At 45.8% G+C, this 22,212-nt stretch overlaps 1 protein-coding gene across 7 annotated transcripts in view; it reads left to right on the top strand.

Annotated features, from left to right (window-relative positions):
- Nucleotides 1-22,212, top strand: part of ZFAT (zinc finger and AT-hook domain containing) — a 133,551-nt gene that overhangs the window by 44,312 nt on the left and 67,027 nt on the right. For all 7 annotated transcript variants that reach the window (XM_053248968.1, XM_053248962.1, XM_053248961.1 and 4 more), the window contains exons 5-7: nt 3,397-3,550; nt 4,682-6,141; nt 9,147-9,379. In XM_053248968.1, the coding sequence (XP_053104943.1) occupies nt 3,397-3,550; nt 4,682-6,141; nt 9,147-9,379 (1,847 nt within the window). The remainder of the gene's footprint in view (nt 1-3,396; nt 3,551-4,681; nt 6,142-9,146; nt 9,380-22,212) is intronic.

Below are 22,212 nucleotides of genomic sequence, written 5' to 3'. Positions count from 1 at the left end.
AGCAATAGGCCTGGTGAGCCCTCAATTAGTGGAAGGCATCTGCCCCTGTTCCCAAGTAGCTTGAGCAGTGGGTGCAGTCGGTGGGTCAGCAGTCTGATCGCCCAAAGCCTCATCTCATCACTGGGGCCATTGCTGAGATGATAGCTGGGTGAGCTCTAGTCCATGCTGAACACTGAGGAAGCAATTGCCTTGGCAGGTTGGCTGAGCAATGGAGTGAGGGATCAGCACAGGACACCTTTGGGTGCATCGGCAGAGCATGTTTTGTCGTGACTATGCGACCCCAGGATGAAGGACAAAGCTGCCACCCCTGCCCAGCTGCCCAGGTGGAGGCCCCTCCTGGTTGAAGAGGTTTGGCGAGCCTAGGAGAGGAGGCTGGGGTGCAACCAGGAGGAGGTGCTGGAGCCCACCCTTAGCAGCAGCATCACCACCGCTTCCCAGTCCAGCATTGTGGCAGGGCCAAGGGAGCCGGTAGTTCTGCCTCAGCACTCCCCCACGATGGTTCACGGAGGGCTTCCTTGGCACTTTGCCGGGGTACGGGAGGAGCCCACTGAGCCCTGCAGCAGTGCTGTGTCCTGAAGTACCTGCAGGAGCCAGCTGCAGGCTGGGAGAGGGAGTATTGGTTGCCGAACGGTGGCTCTCATGCCCACCAAGCAAGTGTCCAGAGCGGGAGGGTGTTCCCCCATGGCCGGGGACGTGGTGACACCCCATCACTCACGTTTGAAGGCTGACTTGGGGGAGCAGCTGGTCTTCCTGAAGGCCAACCTTCCCCTGCTGGGCTGCCCCATGCTGGCCATGGAGGGTGAGTGATTCATGGTCACCTCCACCCACTGCAACACCACTGGCACTTTGCCTCACCCTGGCCAACCCCATAGGAACCTGTGGGGGGTTTTGTTGAAAGATTAAAATTTTGTTTAAAATCGCCTGCGTGCCCATTTCTTTTGTGGGTCAGGTAGTAGGTAGCACACATAATGCCCTTACACCCAAGCCACTTTGGTGTCCCTAGGAACAGTGGAGTGTTTTGAGTTTGTCCATTGTTCCCTATGGCCAAAGCACTCGAAACATTTCAAGTTTGTTCTGTTGAAACAGTCGGGGTCAATCACTGTTTTGATGAAATGTTTTGGCTGTCTGTGTTTCATTTCGTGCTTAAAACAGAAGGCAAAACCCATTTTGTGCACATCCCTAATTCAAACCCAGTCCTTTTTCAGGACTCCTCCTTCCTATCCCAAGGCCAGCCTGATGTCCCCAACATCAGTCTTTTAAAAGGTATTTTAAAACCTACAAAACAGATTAAACAGTGAGGGAACAGAGAGCATCATAACCCAATATTCTCTCCACCTGTCCACCCTCTTTCTTTAGTTAGAAGAATGCCGTTACCATTAAGGATCGGGATGCAGATTATAGTAAACGGACAGATCTACAACTGCATGATGGACAAGAAGCAGGGAAAGAGACATGGGAGGCAACCTTCGCACAAATAGGGAGGAAAACATCACCCATTTTTTGTTAAATAGCTGTTTTGTTCTAGCCTAAATGTCAGCTTTATCTTTTTTTTGCCAGGTAGTGTCTCTCTACCATGGTGTCTTCTTAATCATTCACCCTTCCTTTCTGTTTGCTCCGTTTCCTCCACATAAAAGAGAACAAACTGTTGTGGCCTTTCTAGATAAGCCTCTAGTGCTGTAAATTGAAATGTGGTGCAATATTGATGCAGGCCACCTGGGGGAATCTGGTTTTAAACTTACAGAAACCAGTTGCCAGTGAAGCAAGGGAAGCTGTCTTAGGTCTGGGCTGCGGGTGTTGTCTCTGCCGGTTCCCAATCCCAGGCTGGGCACTTTCAATACAAAAGAGAATCCATTGGCTGAAGATGCTTTAACCCCTCTCATGCCCACCGGTTTTCCTCTGCAAGTATACCTGAAACCACTTTTTTTCATTTCATTTCATTTTAATTTTATATATTTGCAAAAAATAAAAACCACCAAAAATTCTAAAAACAACACTAAAGCCTATATGAAATTCAGATTAAAACAACAAATCACTAAAATTCAACCAAAAGCCTGGCTGAAGAGATGTGCCTTCAAGTTGTTTCCTAAAAGCCATCTGGGATGGAGCAGCCCTTTTTTCCTTTTACCTGAATTTGCTTCAGTGATTGAAAGTGAGCTGGTGTGTGTGTGGGGGAAACATTTACAAATTATGTGCAGGTGGTTGCTGGGTAGAATCAGTAGGCATGGGGAGGGTGGAGCATCTCCACCAGCCTGCCAGTTTCCCCCTGCAACCCCCCACCCCTCCCCATCGTCATGTTAGAAGCGAGAGGTTTTTATTTGTAATGTGTAGTTCTGCCCTTAGCTAAAGCTCAAAGCCTGGTTTTTTATTAGTACTACCGTTTTGAGGACTAAAGTGAGCAAAAAAGATCTCTCTCTTTTGAGCTATCCTGATTTTAAAGAGAGATGATAGTAGACTATCCAACTGTCATTTAATATCTGTTTGTTTATCTGTTTGTTTATCTATTTAATATATTTGTATACCGCCCAAAACGCAAGTCTCTGGGTGGTTTACAACAAAACAATAAAAACAACAAGTCAAAAAGTTAAAACGTTACAACAATTTAAAATTTAAAGCAACGTTAAAACTATTAAAAATCATCCAACTATTAAAACAGTATCTAATTAAAAGGCTGGGTGAACAAATGCGTCTTGGCTGCCTTTCTAAAAGTTGTCAGAGATGGGGAGGCTCTTATTTCAGCAGGGAACGTGTTCCCAAGCCTCGGAGCAGAAGCGGAGAAGACTCGTCCCCGAGTAGCCACCAGACAACCCGGTGGCAACTGCCGACGAACCTCTCCTGATTATCTCAATGGGCGGTGTGGTTCATAGCAAAGAAGATGTTCTCTTAAATTATATATATATTATAACTATATTTATTTTCTAACAATCGTTCAGTTAATATTTCCATGTTCTGTGTTTTGTTTTTTCATTATCATAAGACACACACACACACACACACCCCTACCTTAGTCAGGTATCTACAAATCCACTTGCCAGTAGTAAATGCCCCCAGCCCTCTAGCGTGCAGGGCATCCAGCACCACACAGATCTCCTCCCCAGAGGTCTCATTTCTACTGCCATTTTTGAGAAGGTAAGAAAAAACAGGAATCCTTTCTGAGCAGCAGGAGAGGGCTCCCACTGTTTCTTCCCATCTTTGTCTCCCTGTGCAAATGACAGGAGGCCCGCCTCTCTCCTAAGCCCTCTGCTAAGCCTGTGTGCCAGCAAAGGATTTGAGGGAAGAGAAAGGATTTGTAGTGGCCACAAATAATGGCTGACTAATGAGCTAAGCCTAAATTTGTGGATCCCTGGTCATAGTACAGTTGTTGTTTTAATTACCTGCATGCTTTTGTTTTGGTGGCAGGAGCTACAAAAATAGTTCCAGTTGAAGCTGCTTCTCCAGAAACTGAGCCAGCGACTAATCCAGAGACAACTGCACCAGACTCTTCCCAGCGACGAGGGTATCAGGAATATGCCATCCAGCAAACTCCTTATGAACAACCAATGAAATCAAGCAGGTAACTTCCATTTGAAAAACAGGTTCTTTTTCACGCCATGCAGAAACATTGCATAACCCCAAAAATGGTTGAGAGGAATCAATACTTAAGACAATGGGTTTTCAGAAAGATTCTGGGGCTAGTGTTGATTTCAATATATTAAAAAAGGATGCTTCTCAAATGTGCTTATTAAACATTTCCCACCATCCACCTTTCAGTAGAGTTTGTTGTTCTCCTTCTAGAGGCCAAGCAGCAATTAAATACCAGGAAGGATTGTGTCTGCAAGGTAGTATCCCTCCTGGGACTGACTAATGGACCATTTAGATGGAGGGAATTGTGTGGCACAACTTTCCAGGCAATTAGCCTTGTTGAGGTGGTTCAATTTGGGGATTACGTCTGGTGATGTAATCTGCAGGCAAAGGATGAGGGTGTGAGTAAGAGGAAGGAAGGGAGCCCAAGGCAAGAGGAGAATGCAGAACTGAAGTCAGCAAATCAGTCAGTGGCCTTGTGCCATCAGCAGGATGTCAAGAATAGACTTACCTGATCCAGGAAGGAGCATGTAGGACTCCCATCCAATCAGAAATCGTAACTAGGGAGCCAGTCAGGGCCCAGGAAATTCCTGCATATAGCAGCTTTCTTGGCCTTTGTCTCTGTGTCTTTCTTGTACTCCGGGCTCCTCTGTCCTCACAAGCCAACCCTGCTGCCTTGATTCTTGGTCAGAGGCCAAACCAGCAGCTGCATTTGTGAGACATTACTTAGTATAGTCCCTGTGGTCATGTTTTCAGAACTGTAAAGGCTGAAAGCAGACTTGTATTATAGGGATTTTGAGATTGTCAGAATTATGTTTACCATTCCCATGCAAAACAATGCTCCTCAACTCAGGAATGGCTGAGAGCCTACCTGTTGCCTTGCTAGACAGTTGCTGAGCAACAGCAAAGTCTACTCACTTACGCCTGGGTCTTGATAAAATGCAAAGCAAGATTGGGGGGCGGGGAGTGTCTCCTCCCCTTTCTCACTGATGACAAGCATGGCTTGGTGGAAATGGGAAGAGCGGGCATCTGTTCACACGCAGGGCCAGCTCAGTGTCACTGTTGTTTGCCTGTCTACCTTAGTGATGTTAATGACATGCATCTCCATTCTGTTTCTCCTTAGGTTAGGGGCAACTCAGTTAAAAATATTTACCTGTGAATACTGCAACAAGGTGTTCAAATTTAAGCACTCCCTTCAAGCCCACTTGAGGATTCACACCAACGAGAAGCCCTACAAGTGCTCCTTCTGCAACTACGCCAGCGCCATCAAAGCCAACCTGAACGTCCACCTGCGGAAGCACACGGGGGAGAAGTTTGCGTGTGGGGACTGCCCTTTCACCTGCTTGAGCAAAGGTCACCTGAAGGTCCACGTGGAGAGGGTCCACAAGAAGATCAAGCAGCACTGCCGTTTCTGCAAGAAGAAGTACTCGGACGTCAAGAACCTGATCAAGCATATCAAAGAGGCGCATGACTTGCAAGACAAGAAAGTGAAGGATGTGTGTGACGAGCTCCGATTGATGACCCGGGAAGGCAAGAGGCAGCTGCTGTACGACTGTCACATCTGCGAGCGCAAGTTCAAGAACGAGCTAGATCGCGACAGGCACATGCTGGTCCACGGGGACGAGAGGCCTTTTGCGTGTGAGCTGTGCGGCCATGGGGCCACCAGATACCAGGCACTTGAGCTCCATGTCCAGAAGCACCCGTTTGTATATGTTTGCTCTGAATGCCTGAAGAAATTCGTCAGCTCGATCAGGCTCCGTTCGCACATCAAAGAAGTGCACGGGGACTTGCCAGAGACTTCTGTGTTTAACAGTTCCATCAATCAGAGCTTTTGCTTGCTGGAACCGGGAGGGGATATCCAGCAGGAAGCACTTGGAGAACAGTTGTCGCAGACGGCAGCTGAACTCTCGCTCTTAAACTCCAAGGCACTTTGTGTGCTGAAGAAACCCGTTTGCCCAGAAGAATTGAATGTCCCAGAGGAAAGCCCTAATGAAAACCCTGCTGAAAACCTGGAAGTGTCTACAACCTCTCTTTTAGAATTTGAAAGTCCTTTTGTTGACAGTGTAACGGATCCACCATGCCAGCCATCAGCAGAACTTGTCACCCCTGATGCATGCTCACCTAGTACTTCAGATAGCATTCTGCTGAAAAATGCTCCTCCTAGTTCAGAGGGGGGGAAGTGTCCTCCTGAGAAGGAAGTGGAAGTCTCTTGCGACCCTCCAGTCAATGAACAATGTGGAGGCCTTCAGCCTCCGGGGGACAGTAACTCCAATCTAAATCAGAGCCTGCAAGATCCCCAGTGCACTTCTGATCTTGAAGAGAAGGGCCAGACCATCTGTCCTGAGGAGCAGGAAGTGGATGTATCGACAGTTGAAAAGGCAAGCTCCTCAACCCCACTCTCCCTTCTCAGCCCCAGTGCAGCCATTGGTGAGAGTTCAGATTCTTGCTCTTTGCCTGCGGATAATCGGACAGGAGCTGCAGCCTTTATGCAGATTTTGAACGGTTTGCAGAAAAGACAAATGAACACAGCCTTGTGTGAGAAGATCAGGAAAGTGTATGGCGACTTGGAGTGCGAATACTGTGGTATTTTTCACATTTGTTGTTTGTTTGTTTAAGTGGTTTGTTTACTGCTTTCCAAATAAAGTTTTTCCCCAAGGTGCTTTTCAAATAAAGCAGTAATGATAAGGGGTATGCAGAACGTGAGGGCAGTGTGGAACTACATGGGGCCCAGTCTTCCAAGCATATGCAGCTCAGCATGGCAAGGTCTGCTTGGTACTGGTGAGGCCATTTATCTTTTGTTCCAAGGGAAAGCACAAATAAAATTGAGGCGAATGTTCTGCTCCCATTTGGGAAGTGGAAGGGTTCCTGTCTAGCAAAGGAAGCTGAGCTATAAGCATCTGGAGAGGGAAAAACAAGTGGTGCAAATTGAGAGGCAGGTCATGGTCAGAATCTAGTGAAGACGAGCTAGTGGGTCAGGAGAATGTGAAGGAGCCAGGTAGCAGACCTGTCAAAACCAGTGAAGCTAAGGAGAGGAGCAAAAGCAGGCAAGAGCAGGATGGATGAACAGTCAAAAGAGGTGGACAGGACATTTACAGTCCTGGAAAGTTGGTGTATGGACAGGAAGGGGCAACAGTCAATGTGATGGGGAAGGCCAGAGTGAGCAAAAGAGCCAGTGATGTTACCTGGGCCAAAGGAGATTCACTGGGCACAGCTGATGAGCCCTAGTTCCAGCCAGTGTTCTGTCTTGGCTCCTTGGACACCTGGGATTCAAGTCTGCCCTGTTCTGCTCTTGAGTATCTGCAGAATGTGGCATTTCCCCAAGGAGAAGTTGGGGCAGAGAAATGTTACTAGAGGCAATGAGGGCAAGTTGCAGAGAACTGAAACATCTTCTGAGCATAGGACTTCTCTTGTCGTCAGTGCAGTGACCACTCAAGTTTAGCCTTGGCTGGCAGCAGTCATTGGGTGAAGGAGTTTGCAGGCCCTGATACTTGAGCTTTTTTGATGGAAGGAGGAGCCAGGATTTCAGCCGTGGGACCATAGTGGTCTCTGAGCAGGCATGTACATAGGCTCTGTACCTATGCAGAGCAATGTTTTGGAAATGTCTAGGGCTTAGGAAGAAGCACTGAAAGCATTCCAGCCACTCCCTTTGAGTGAGGCGATCATGGATGACACCCTGACTAATACTGCATCTGTACGGTGCAAGGATGCCTAGCCACAATGGTAGGATACCCACTTTGGAAGCTCAGATGCTGCTGTGGGGGAGGGCGAGTGATTTTCACTCCCTTGCTCCCAGGATTTCCCTCTCCCCGCTTGAGCCTCTGTGGTTCTGAAGCAGGGATGCTACTGCTATGGCCCCCAGGCGCCCTTTCATTGCAGAGGCTGCAGCCTTCCATGCCTTGCAGTGAGCCCAACATACTGCTTCTGCATGCCCATTGCCATCTGAATATTTAATCCTGGGCCTCCCAGACTTCGCACCCGGCCCCTCCTTTAGCTGCTGTAGCAAAAAGGCTGCCTCCTAGAGTATGCTACCCTTGTCAGTGCTCTGGGGTCATTGGTTCTTTTGTGGTCCCTGTCCCTCACACGATTGGGGCTTCGCGTTCCAATGAAGGCACAATCGGGAACTCTTGCAAGCTTTCTTATCCCTCATAAACCCCACCCCACCCCACCCCACTTCTGCCTAATACCACATGATCAACATTACCTCCTTAGTTTTTCATCGTCATCTACCATTCTTCATCGCCTCTGGCTGGTCGGTGCACTCACTCCTCCTTCCTAAAAACAAAAAAGCAAAGTTTTTCTTTATCTCTCCTTCATTACTTTGGTTTATTCTTTCTTCCTCCTTTTAAAATATACATTTCTCTTCTGCCTGATCTATTTGCATATTAATTTTTCTCTACCCCTCCCCTTTTTTGGTCCCCTCTTTGGAGGCAACGGGACGTTGCCCCATGAGGCGGTTTATGGCTGACAGGCTTTCATTTAAATGTTGTTACAGATGCAAAGCCAAGTTTCCCTCCTCAAATGGACACCACTTGTGTTTATTCTGCTTGGGATGCGAAAGGTCCCAGAGCTCAGGTTGCACTGGAAGCGCAAATTAGTTCACATCAAACCCGCTTCTAAATAGTTTAGCCACAAGCAGAAACCACCATTTTGTTCACTCCTGTAAAGACACTAAATCTGAATTAAGCAGAGGCTAGATCTGTGGCTTAGGTTTGCAGTGAAGGCCTATTGGCCATGGCCAGGGTCTACAGCAGTTGCGTGTGCTTAGCCTTTTAGATTCATGGCCTAGCTTCATTGTCCATCCTGTCCCAAAGGCCTAAGGTTGGCATTGCTTTTTTTCATATGAGCAATCATTCTTACTTCATTCCTCCTCATCATGCATCTGAGTAGACAATGATTTTTCTTGTTTTTGAAAACAGCCACTGGCACCTTCGGGGATGGGGCCGTAGCTCAGTGGCAGAGCATTTAGGGAGGTGCATGAATGGCTAATGCTGCCGTGGGCAGGGTAGGGGTCAGTTCCTTTAAAAAGAAGGTATGCAGGACCTTATCTGCTCCTTCACCCCACCCCCCTTTCCATGCGTGGTGCTTCGCTCTTCAAAAGACTACATGCTCCTGCAGCACTGTGCCCAGCAGCCTGTGCGTGGTGGCGGCATGCACATGGCCAGAAACGCAGTGGGGCAGTGGAGGAGCAGTTAAGATCCTGCTTACCCCCTTTTTAAAGGAACTGAACCCTGCCCTGCCGAACCGGTTCGAATCCTGGCGCCCAAACCGGTTCGGCGCTTCCCTAAGGAGGTGCCGAACCAGTTCAAGAACATCCCTAATCTGCTTTGCATGCTGAAGGTCACAATCCCTGGCAACATCTCCAGGAAGGGTTGGGAAACACTCCTTCCTGAAACCTTGGAGAGCCACTGCCAGTGAGTGCAAACAATACAGAGCTAGGTGTTATAAGGCAGCTTCCTAGGTTCCTGTGAGATGTATTTGAGTTTCCCCAAACCACATCTGCCATTCTTTCCATTGACAATACTTATTTGTGGGACATAGCTAGATACATTTAACCTACCTTGTTTTGCGTTTTGAATTGTATATTTCAGGCAAGTTGTTTTGGTACCAGGTGCATTACGACATGCATGTCCGCACTCATACACGGGAGCATCTCTTCTACTGCTCCCAGTGCAGCTATTCCTCCATCACCAAAAACTGCCTCAAACGACATGTCATCCAGAAGCACAGCAACATTCTGCTGAAATGTCCCACAGAAGACTGCGATTATTCTACCCCGGACAAGTACAAGCTTCAGGCACACCTGAAGGTGCACACTGAGCTGGTGAGTCTGAATCCTGGGCAGCACTTTTGTTTAAGTATTGTTGCGGGCGCGTTCTCTGCAGGAAGAATAGCAAGCCATGGTGCATGAGTTCGTGGTTTCTGAATGCAAGGCTGGATGTGTGTGCCGTTCTGACGTGATCTGTTCTTAAACTCCTCCAATTTATTGCCTTCACCTTATTTGCAGCAGGATTTGCTTATCTAAGACAGGGTTCTCAAACTTGGGTCCCCACGTGTTGTTAGACTATATCTCCCATCATCCCTAGCCACCTTACAGGAAGGCCATCATCCCCAACTCCTTTATCACCTTGTGGCTGAGGATGCTGGCACTGTAGCCCAACAGCATCTGGGCACTCAAGTTGAGAACCCAAAGGCAGAGTAGAAACCGCTTGATAAACTAAGAAAGGTAAACACCATTGACACTGTGGAACAGAGCACCTTTTCAACAGGGTTGTGGATTTGCTGCACTTTGGCACGAGGTTACCTTTTATTTTGCATCCAGAATAATTATTTTATTTTTATTTATTGTTAGATTTATATACCGCCTTTCATTAAAACAATCCCAAATTATGCAAATGAAGAGTGTTTGCATTGGTTTAATGTGCATAATTCAGTTTTTGCTGCATGGGGTGGGAGAAGGACAAAACTATCCAGAGCTCTAGAGTGTTTAAGATCAGCCAGAAGTGCTCCCTTGGCAGGATCGCCAGTGTACCAAATGTGCACAGCAAGGGCACACACTTTTCCTTCCCCCCCTTTCCCTTTCTGTTCCCTTTGGAAGTCCAAGCTGTACCATATTTCAGAAAATGTTATCAATCCTTCCCATTTGAACAGGTGTTTAAAATGGCTGGGGTTAAGACCGTTTAGATCTCTTTTAATCACCTTTGATGGATAAGTGTTTTACATTGTACTGGGCATTTAAGGACTGGTGCCTTCCACAAAGCCTTAGAATAAGGCAGGTTAGAATTACAGCAGTAAACCTCATTCTGGAGTAGGATCCTCTCTATTCCACTTGGCTGTCAGTTTTGGGACCTGCAGTTTCTGCATTATTTCTCAGAAGAGAAAGAGAACATTCATTCATTCATTCTCTGCTAATCTGTCTTTCTCTCTGTACATGCATGCGTGCGCGCACACACACACACACACGCGCGCGCACGCGCGCACACACACACACACCATGTACCTGTATCTATAGCACCATCTGTGTATTTTATGCTTTACAAAGAATGAAAGGAAAGGATTCTATCCTAAGGGGTTTACAGTTTAGAAAATACACAAGGGAGACAGCAAAGAAAGGGTCACTGGGCCAGCCCAGAAACAAAGATCCCCAGTGAGTAGAAGAGGAATGATGTGATGTGAAATCCTCTCCCTTGCATCCAAGTAAATAAATAAATAAATATATATATATAAATACTGAGACCCCCTACAGGGGCCGATAAAACAGGTGGAGAAAAAAAAACTTACTGGAAGGAACATACACAAAGATGTGACATTTGGTCTTGGACATCCTGAGCTTGAGATTATCCTGAAGCATCCAAGCGGACATGTCAGAGAGTTGCTGTATAGAAGGGAGGCAAGAACAAAGCCCTAACAAACAAGGTTGAGAGAGAGGAAACAGGAATGGCTTTCCCCTATGAAAACTATTGAAAGAGACAGGGAGGAAGGAAACCAGACGAGGACAGATTTATGGAGACCTGGAGCAAAACGGGAGTCGGGAAAGAGAATCATCAGCTGTATCAGGGATGGCAGACATGTCGAGGAGGACCAGGATTTGGCAGCGAAAGGATCTGGTGGCTTCTGTGAGCGCAGTTCCAGGGAAAGCAGTCTGGGGGAATCAGAATCAGAGGGGAGAAAATGGAGGCATCTGGAGAAGGCAGTGCTTGTCAGGCATTTGTAAATCAAAAGTTGGGGGAAAATTGGGTAGCAATTAGAGGGAGAGGATGGGCTGTTATTTATTGATTTTGAGAGTAGGGGAAACAGTGACATGTTTGGATTATGTAAGGTAGGAGCTGGAGGAGAGAAAAGTGGAGTATTATGATGGAGAGACGGAATAATGGTGGGGGAGATGGCAGCCAAAAGTTAGGAGGGCATCAGATCAAGGGGGTATGTGGAGGGGTCAGACAAGGAGAACAAGGTAGTCAACTATCAAGAGAAATGGGGAGAGAGAGAGAGAGAGAGTGTGTGTGTGTGTGTGTAAAACATAAAGAAAGGCATAAAATCCTCTGCTTCCACTCTATGTTTCTGCAGCCTCCCTAGAAGCATGAGTTAAACATGATGCTTTTAATTTTTTCAGATCTCCTTGATGCTGACAGGAGGCAGGCTGTTGGCCAATAACTCCAGCAGTTAGAATTCCTTTAAAAGAGTTGGTAAAGAACAGAATAGTTCGCCTCCTACGCTTACTAACAACTGTGGTTTCGGAAGCTGCAGGATGGCTTTTCAGAAAGCAGCGGGCAGCTTGGCACAAAGAGAAGGGACCCTTCTCCAAATACCCACAAGATAGTCTTATTTTTATTGGTGTTATCTTGTGATTTAGAGGAGAGTATTTTTTTTTTTTGTTAAATTCTGTTTTGCAGAGAAAATGCATGCTTGTTTTTAGGATGTGTTCTTGCAAGGTGCTGTGCTCGGTATGCATTTGTGTGTGTGTGTGTGTGTGTAAGAAAGTTACCCGCAGCTTATATGTGATTTAAAAACCTAGCGCGTTAGTAGAAAATATCAAGGAAGATTTCTACAACTGCCATGTAGAGAAAAGGCAAGATGAAACCACCTCACCTCTGTTGCTGGCAGTGAATACTGCCTCCTATTTCTCACTTTTCTCTTTCCCCTCCCACCCCCAGGATATATTTTTAAAATGGCTGTATTTATGACCGACCCATCACACAGCAATTTTGTCTCTGATGAAAATGTAACATTCCATCAGAATTCTTGCAGCAAATTAATACGATGACCATCTTTGCATTTAAAACCACGTTGTTATCCAGTCACATCTCACAAAGGATGATGCAGATTGTAGCTCAGCCTAACCGTCTGGACAGTGAAGAGTCCTGTAGTTCTTTAAAGGCTAGCAGTGTTGCATGAGCTTTCTTGGACTAGAGTCTGCTTTGTCAGACACCTCTGATAAAGCTTACTCTTGTCTACAAAAGCTCACTGCTCAATATCATGCCAAAGGTGCTGCAGGATTCCTATGTTGGTTATGCTATGATAAACCTTGCACAACTATTCTAAGGATGGGGCTGTAGCTCAGTGGTAGACCAGCTGCTTTGCATGCAGAAGGTCCCAAGTTCCATCCCTGGCAGCAACCCCAGGTAGGTCCGTGTCTGAAACCTTGGAGAACTGCTACCATTCAGTGTAGACAATATTGAGCCAGATGGACCAATGGTCTGACTTGATATAAGGCAGCTTCCTATGTTACATAAGAACAGCCCTGCTGCATCAGGCCCAAGGCCCATCTAGTCCAGCATCCTGTTTCACACAGTGGCTCACCAGATGCCTCTGAGGAGCCCACAGGCAAGAGGTATGTGCATGCCCTCTGTCCTGCTGTTGCTCCACTGCAACTGGGATTGAGAGGCATTGTGCTCTGAGGCTGGAGATGGCCCACAGCCATCAGAGTAGTAGCCATTGATAGACCTGTCCTCAATGAATCTGTCTAAATCACTTTAAAAGCCATCTGAGCTGGTGGCCATCACCACATCCCATGGCAAGGAATTCCATAGATTAATTATGCGCTGTGTGAAAAAGTACTTCTGCTTGTCGGTCCTAAATTTCCCAACCTTTAGTTTCATGGGGTGACCTCTGGTTTTAGTGTTGTGAGAGAGGGAGAAAAATTTCTCTCTGTCTACCCTGTCCACTCCATGCGTAATTTTATACCCTTCGGTCATGTCTCCCCTTAGTCACCTCTTTTCCACGGTAAAGAGCCCCAAGTGCTGTAGCCTAGCCTCATCAGGCCAGGCCCCTGATCATTTTGGTTGCCCTCTTCTGCACCTTTTCCAGTTCTACAATATCCTTCTTAAGATACAGTGACCAAACTGTAGGCAGTACTCCAGATGTGGCCGCATCATAGATTTGTATAAGGGCATTATAATACTAGCATTCTTATTTTCAATCACCTTCCTAATGATTCCTAGCATGGAATTAGCTTTTTTCATAGCTGCCATGCACTGAGACGACACTTTCAATGAGCTGTCCACCATTACCCCAAGATCTCTACACTTGATCTTAGCCATTAGGCCGAGATCTCTCTCATGTTCCTATGTACTCTTCTAGAATATGTACCTAGAAGCTTATTTCATAGGTTCTTCCTGATGACTAGAAAACCTCCATCGGTGCTTCTCTGTACATTGTACGTGATCTATTGCCAACATGTCAACCTTTGGCCAGTGCCTGATGATCAAGGAGTGCATCCACATACATGAGAAACTGACTGTTTTCATACCATGACTGGATTCTTAGGCAGTGTCCACAGTTGGGCACCTGTGAGCTTCTTGCTTTCCTCCCACAACTCAACACTAGTTATTTGTAATGTGTCCCTCTTAAAGTGAGCATAGCTCATTGTAAAGTGAGCATGGCTCTCATTTAAGTCAAGGGAGCAATGTAAGACAACATGTGTGTTGTATGCAGTGATTGATCCCCCGTGGGTTCACGTTGAAGAGAGGTAAAAATTTGGGTTTACAAAGGGTAAAAAGGTTTTCTGTAAGGATGGGTTTCTTTCACACTTTCCACACAAGGTTCAATTGAGCTTTTTATTGTGGTGTATGAAAATACTCTGAGAAGCAAAGATGGTACTGAAGGCCGTGGAACTTGCATGTGTTTTCATCCATATCACAAAGGCTGTTGCTTGCTTTCCTACCAGATTGTTCAAAATGAAAGGATGGAAATGCAATGTCAAAATCAGACCTAATGATTTGCCTCTTGGAGATCTACTGCTAGGCTGAAATAACACGTTTTTGCAGTTTTTTCATCACGTGGGTTAGTTTCAGCAGGTTAACATTAACAGGCTTCTCTCTTTCAGACCTGTAAGGAACAAAAGTAACCGAATATTTTAAGGCAGCAGGGAAATCAATGCAGCATTGAAAAGGGAGATGGGATTGGAAGTGTAATAGAAGAAACTGAATTTTGATGGAATGTTTGACATGCTGGAGTCTTTGATTAGCAGCTTGACTCTCTGCCAAAGTGAATCAATGGATCACATTGTTGTTTGTGCCAGGATGCTGTGACACTAGACAATTTTTTAAAAAGACTTTATGTGGCATCTCCCCTCCTAAGACAGGCATGAAGATTTGTGCAAGGGTTTGCCAGTTACGAAGGCCTAGTCCTCCAGTGTACCAGTAAGTAATAAACCTAGATCCAGTTATCACGAAAGAGATCATCCTGTCCACTTCCGGCATGATGTTGACCGGGGCTGCAAGGAGGTACACAGCAGCCCCACGCCAGCATTTTTGGGGACAGTGCTGGGAGGGGGGATGGGCATCCTCCCTGCTTCTTAAAGGTACCTCCCCCACTTCCCAGGAGTACACAGACCTGTTCATGCACATCCCTAGCTGCAGGGAACAGGACGCTGGACTAGATGGCCTTTTGGTCTGATCTACCAGAGCTGCTCTTATGATTTAATTCTCTTCTATAGGAAGAAAAAACTTTCTGTATAGAGAACGCTAGCATGCTTAGGTAGAGCATCCGCCTTGCCTGCAGAAGGTCCCAGGTCTAATCCCTGGCATCTCCAGATAGGGCTGAGAAACCTTGGAGAGCCATTGCCAGTCAGTGTTGACAGTACAGGAGAACCTTGTTAATCGCGGGTCCAGCACCCACAGTTTCGCAGGTTGCGTAATGGACCCCTGACCTTGGTATACATAGGAAAAAACAGTGGGGGGAGGGTTAAATCCTTCACGTATCTGCAGGTCAAGGGTGGCTGAAATGACCTCAGAGGTCATTTCTGGCTGCCATTTTGTGTTTGGGAGCCATTGTATGGCTCGTTTACTTTAAAAAATTGGGGGGGAGGGCAATTTTCTGTGTCATTTTCGCACGTGGGTGACTCTGGAGTATGGTAGAGCACCTTATTTGGCCTGTTTACTGGTTTGGGGGATGATTTTGGGTGGTCTGGGAACCTAACCCCCGATTCCCGTAGTCCTAATGCTCCATTGTCTGCAGATTCGCTATCTGCAGCCCACCCATCCCGAATGGAACCCCCGCGAATAACAGGGTTCTCCTGTACTGAGCTAGACGGACCAATGATCTAACTTGGTACAAGTTCCTGTGAAGAGCTAGCTTTATGGGAACTGGTCTTGTGGTAGGGAGCATGAATTGCCTCCTTTACTAAGAAGGATCCACCTTGGTTTGCTTTTGGATGGGTTATTCCATGTGAGAGCTGTATGATATTCCCCTTAAGGAAGGGGCCATGGCTCAGTGGAAGATCATCTGCACATAGAAAGTCCCAGATTCCCTCCCTGGCAACATCTCCAGGGAGGGCTGGGAGAGATTCCTGCCTGAAACCTTGGAGAAGCCACTGCCAGTCAGGGCAGTCAATACTGAGCTAGATGGACCAAAGCTCTGACTCCATTAAGGAAACTTTCTGTTTTCCTATGACTTTCAGGATTCTACCCTATGAGCCCAAATTTGCCAGCAAATCTGTGGGGTCTGGATTAGGGGAGGAGACCTATGTAAATATCACCCAAACCGTGAAGTTGTTTGACAAGGATAGAGAATTGTGTTTTTGAGGGAGTTGCTGGATTATTGCAGATTTCCTGGTCAACATATATGCTGATACGCAATCCTCCTCCTTGAGCGTTCTGCCAGGAGAGAACAGCAGCTGGAGAGACTCTCTTTACTTGCCTTAGTAGTGATTTGAAGCTGTCGCCATGGCACAGTAGGCTGGCCCGGTCCATCTGTTGTGTGATTCTGGGCTTCCCATTCTTTCCCAGCCTCAGTTTCCCATCTGTACCTTTTGAATTATATATTGCAAGAAACAAAGTAAAGATTGAAAGTGCTTAGCAAAGTGCTGTAAAAACTGTCAACACTTGTAGCAGTGAAAGTAGCCCTTGAAGGGCCTCTTGCCTCTGTTATGTCCTTCAGAACATCTCCAAAGGCATTAAAAAAGCAGAAACTCTGTAAAGCATGGAATAAATTGCTGTTTTCCTTGCCAAGAGAAAAGGCCGGCACTGTGAATGTGACAGAGAGTATTGTAAAGGGACCCCCCTCTGAGTCCTTAAGTGAGGCGCTGTTGCCTCATATGAGACGGTCAGTCTGACATACCCTGATCTGTGGTGGGAGCTTTCTCTGGGACCTTCAGTTTATGGCCTGGATGAGCTCTGGATTGCAAAGTCTCAGATCAAAGAATCCCTAAGAGCCATCAGGAGGAGTGACAGGGTTTACTTTGAAGGATTAGGGCAGTAACAAGTTCTACAGGCCGCACTGGGAATATTCTGCAGGAACACGAACAACTGAAACAGCCATTGAGAAAACATGCCACATTAACGTTTCCAGAAGGCTGTGCCTTCTCTGTGTGGTTCACGGGTATGTTCTGAGGAGGCTGGAGGTTATGGAAAGTAGCATCTCCAGATAGGGCTGAGAAAGACTTCTGACTGAAACCTTGGAGAGCTTTTGCCAGTGAGTGTTGACAATACAGGAGAGCCTTGTTAATTGCGCATCCAGCAGCCGCAGTATCGCATATCCGCAGTTGGGTAATGGTTGTCAGTCAAGGAACATCATTATTGATGATCTCTTAGCTGTAGAACTGGTAAAGGTGACTTTCAAATGGTCTGAAAAAGAGGTTTCCCTTTAGGGTTTTCTTCTTCTTCATTCAGAAGTAGGAGAGCGAGCATGCCCTCACCTCCTGCCTGTGGGCTCCCCAGCGGCATCTGCGGGGGGCACTGTGTGAAACAGGATAGGCCTTGGGCTGTTCTTACGTTCATTTGGTGAGGGGGACCCCTTGTGTTCATGATTTAAATGCTTAGGCTATCCCGTTTCCAAGAGAGAAAGGTAGGTGAAAGATGATCAAGTGTCCTTGTAAAATATTTTGTTGAAATCTGTTTGAGAGCCATCAGGGTTCTAGCCCTCTCCAAGCTTCATGTCCAACCCCAAAAACTATCTGAAGGAAAGTTTTACAAAGCTCCTGGAAAGAGCTTTGGCTTTGTTTGAAGAATCTCCAAGGGAGGCGAAGCTCCATAGTTGTGGGAAGGCCTTTGAGAAGGGGCGCTCTCTGTTGGTGATGGTGTAAAGTGGGTGTCATTCTTTGTTCTTAAGCATTGCAATGGGGCCAAAAGAAGGAAGACAGAAGGCTGTTCTGCCATCTGCATCTGCATCAGACCAGACCAGATGCTATTTGCATATGGACCAGAAAAAACACATACAAATTTATGCAGCTTGGAGACAGTTTTTGGTCTGTACCTTTCTTGGTTTCTCATTGCTTGATGCCTCTTAGTGGAATGCATGAAATGCCCTCATTTGAGGGGGGGGAAACGGAGCTACTTTCCATGCAGTCCCCCATTGACAGTAGTGACCTTCTGGGGCTGCTGTGCAACGTCAAAGGACGTAGCGAGCGACTGCTGTGGAATGCCATGAAAGCATTGTTGGGCAGCAGCCCAACACCTCTTTCCAATGGGAAGGAGCGCTGTGTTGCTGCCCAGCCACAGTGGTCATTACTAATGAGGAGGGACTGTGCAAAAGGTGACCCACCATGTTTGAGTTGAATTGATTGATTGATTGGTTGATTGATTGTTGAATTTCTGTACCACCTTTCATTAAAAACAACCCCAAGGCGGTTTACAAAAGTTAAAAACATACAATAAAAATGACAATTAAAATATTAAGCTAAAAATATAAAACAAATCTAATTTAAAAACTATAAAATACAGGCATAAAAACTATAAATAAGTAAAAACACATAGAAGCAGCAGTAGAAACGGTCGTGTAAAAGCCTGGGTAAAAAGCCAAGATTTAAGAAGCTTTCTAAAAACTGTGATGGATATAAGAAGATATGGAAGTATTCGTCGTATTTGTATGAAGTCCTTGCTTGTCATCTTTCATCTCTGAGGGATTCCCCCCTCCCCCTTTATTTTATTTTTTAATCTAAAACATGTATACCCCACCCCTCCAATACAGTACTGCTCAGGTCGCCCCACAAAATCAGTTCACGCGTGCAGATTGTCATTTGATATTTCAGTCATCAAGGGAAGGGTATGTTTGCTTGAAAAGGAACATTGTACCTATCTCTCAATGTTGCATTAATAATGTGGTCAGTCACTTGGTGTTGTCTTGTACTCTTTATGTGCACCTGACCTTTCCCTTCCCTTGCGAATCTATCAGCTTCTTCCCCCACTTCAAATGTTCCAGTCTCTCTTCCTTTGCCCTTCTGTGTTTTCCTCTTCATTCGGAAGCAGTTTGGGATTTTAGGAAATGAGTGCTGCCTGCTTCCCCCCACCCATACATTTTTTCTTGATAATTTTATTTTTATTTGTGCTGCATGAAAAATAAAAATAATTAGCATTTAAAAGGGGAAATAACAGAGTTGGTTTATTAAGACCATCTAAGCCTATGGATTTTCAGTACTTCGATTAGTATTGCTGCTACTACTACATTGCTTGTCAATGAAAACCTTCTCAAAGTGGTTTACATAGAAAAGAATGATAAGCTGGTTTCCTGGCCCCAAAGGACTCTCAGTTTAAAAAGAAACACAAGGTATCCTTTCGGGAATGCTTTCCCAGTAAATGATTGCTCTTTGACATCTGTGTCTGCTTTTAAAAAAACAACAAAGGACCTTTTTAGCCTACTTTCCTTAAGGAAAGTAAGTTTATGTGATCACCTGGTTGTGTGTGTGTGTGTGTATGAGTATGTGTCCCATAAACACTGAAGAACAGCCATGCTGGATCAGGCCCAAGGCCCATCTAGACCAGCATCCTGTTTTACACAGTGGCCCCCCAGATGCCTCTGGGAAGTCCACAGGCAAGAGCAGAGGGCATGCCCTCTCTCCTAATACTCCCCTGCAACTAGTATTTAGAAGTATCTTGCCTCTGAGGCTGGAGGTGGCCTATAGTCTTTAGACTAGTAGCCACTGAGAGACTTCTTAAAGCCATCCAGGCTGTTGGCTGTCACCACATCACCACCATCAACTTCGCAATGCCTCAACCAATATGAACCAAATTGTGTCCACTTGTAGGGACACTTCAATAGCATAGTTTGTGATGATGTAATCCACCCCAATTCAAGATGGTGGACGTATAAACATTTGAGGCACAAGTGGACTAACTTGTGGACTGCCTAACCAATTTGAACCAAATTTGGTGCAGTAGTAGTGAGTGACAAAAAGTAGAGTTGCCATGTCCCCCGAAATTCTGGGGTTCACCTGGATTTTAAGCATCTCACCCAGCTTGCTTAGCCCACTGTTTCTCAACCACCAGTCCGTGGACTGGTGCCAGTCCGTGAGGAGTTGAGTGCCGGTCCGTACTGGTCCATGAGGAATTAATTCCCCCCACAAAACAATTTTGAGCCGGTGGGGGCCACTAGGCAGGCAGCCCTCACTGCTGGGATAACGTTCATTTTCAGGAAGCTAATGAGTGTTATCCCAGCTGTGAGGGCTGTCTGCCTAGAAATGAGCTCTGGAAAGCATCCAGCAGCAGCATCCGCCCCCCAGCTCAAAATTGTTTGGGGGGCGCCTAGGGATGGGAGCGAGGGGGGGTGACCCCTTTACTAACTGCTGGTCACAAAGCATGCACACAGAGAACAGTTTGTGTGCACAAACTGTGCACAAAGAATGTACCGGTCTTTGATTCCAAAAACACTGGCTTAGCCCACCCAGATTCTCCCAGATTTCAACTTTCATTTAAAAAAAAAAAGCTAAGCTCTAGCCCTTGCAGAAGTGGAGGTATGAAGCAAAATGTGCAGTCACTATTCTTCTCAGAAATTATTTTCCAGCCAATTTACATAATATGCAAATTAGGCACCCAGATTTGGAAAGCCAGAATATGGCAACCCTACACAAAGGGACATCTCAACGGGGTAATTTGTGATGATGTCATCCACCCCAGGTCACGATGGCAGACATGTGAACATTTGAGGCACAAGTGGGCTAACTTGTGAACTGCCTAACCAATTTGGACCAAATTTAGTCCAGTTGTAGGAATAGTGAAAGGAAAGTAGGCAGATTAGTTCTTAACAGAACAATTCATTTTTTCACATTTTTACCCCTTAGTGGCTGCCAGGCCTCTCAGCTTTCCTGCTTCTGTTTGTCTTTTTAAGGTTTGTTTTTTAAAATGTTTATGGTTTTTACAGTTAAACTGATTTCAAGGTTTTAAATGTGATTTTAATGGAGTTTTATTGCATTTTAACTTTTGTAAACTGCCTTGGGATGTCTTATGAAAGGCAGTATCAAAACTGAGCAATAAAGAAATAAAGGTAGACACCAGCAACAGCCACTGAACTGCTGCTGTGCTGGGGTTATAAGGCCAACTGTTCTCCCTCTGCTTAATATAAAGAGAATCCCCACTCTAAAAGGTGCCTCTTTGCCTAGTTGACATGAAAAAAGCATTGTTATGTGAGAAGGTAGGTGTGTAACCTTTGTGTATCTGTTTGCTATCAAGATCAGTTTTCTTTTCATCATGAATGCATCCATAATTCTTTCACATGTGGTTGAATGCAAGGAGATGGCTGGGGAGTTGGGCTAAAAGTTTTTATCTCACATTGTGGAAGGAATTTCAGAACAGATCCAGAGATACTTTGAAGATGACCATTTAGGTTTTAGTTGCTCTTCTTAGTGCTCAGCATTAGAATCCTTGTCTGCCAAGGAAGGACATTTAAATACAGCTGTTGTACCAACTGGCATACCAAAGTCCAATATCGTGGGAAGATATTTCCTTCATGCTCTGCCATTTCTCAGCAAGACCTACACATCCTTATCTCTGTGCCTTTTTTGGCATTTGACTTTTTCCGGAAGCAAATACTGGCATTTACAGAAGTTCAGCATTAAGTCTCTTCCAGCCTGTTATGGTTCCCCAGAGCCCTCCTCGCGCTAACACCATATGTTCAAAATTGGTTAGTCTCAAACTCATCAGTTTGTCTTTGGCATTATTAGCTCTGGAAATATAATTTACTTGGGGTTCTTCAAATTTTTTCTTTGGTTTCTGAACCATTCCGATCCAATTGTGCATATATATATATATATATACACATTCAAGCAGGGAGAATGCTCTTTGGACTTGGAACCCATTTCTTTGTTTTCTGAGATGACAGGGGAGTCAAATGGTGCAGAACTCCTTTCCGATATAACATTGGTTTGCAGAATGCAATTTCAGTTTAATGGGCCTGCTGTGTGGTTGTTGCCAGCCCTCTTGACCCTCCATTGACCCCACTGGCATGCGGCCAGTCCCGAAAATATCAATGCCTACCTACACTAGCAAGGAGGCATGAGAGCCCCATGCCCTCCTAAATTAAGTGTCAGCAACATCAACATCGTTGTGCTGAGTTATGCTCGACAAACAGGATAGCAAGAGAAGCCCAAAGTGGCTTGCCGTGTACCCATAAACACACACTTCAAAAGCCGATGGAACAAAAAGAAACATAAAAATAAGTACTGCTCAACAATAATTCTGATGCCTCAGTAGAACCTGCTGAAAGTTGTGCATTTGTGGTTGCACCACTGAGAGAGACGTGTTCCTCATTCTCGTATGTTGGAAAGAGCGGAAGATCTCACGATGGGGTGAAACTGCTCTCTCTAATACGTTGGGCATAGAATGCTGCCTTCTATTGAGTCAGGTCACTGGTCCATTTAGCTCAGTATTGCCTACACTGACTACCAGAGGCTTTTCAACTTTTCAGGCAGGAGTCTTTCCCAGCCCTACCTGAAGATGCCACCAGGGATTG

The sequence above is a fragment of the Hemicordylus capensis genome, chromosome 4 (assembly GCF_027244095.1).
Source record: "Hemicordylus capensis ecotype Gifberg chromosome 4, rHemCap1.1.pri, whole genome shotgun sequence".
Classification (NCBI taxonomy): Eukaryota; Metazoa; Chordata; class Lepidosauria; order Squamata; family Cordylidae; genus Hemicordylus; species Hemicordylus capensis.
This window is presented reverse-complemented; position numbering and strand designations above follow the sequence as displayed.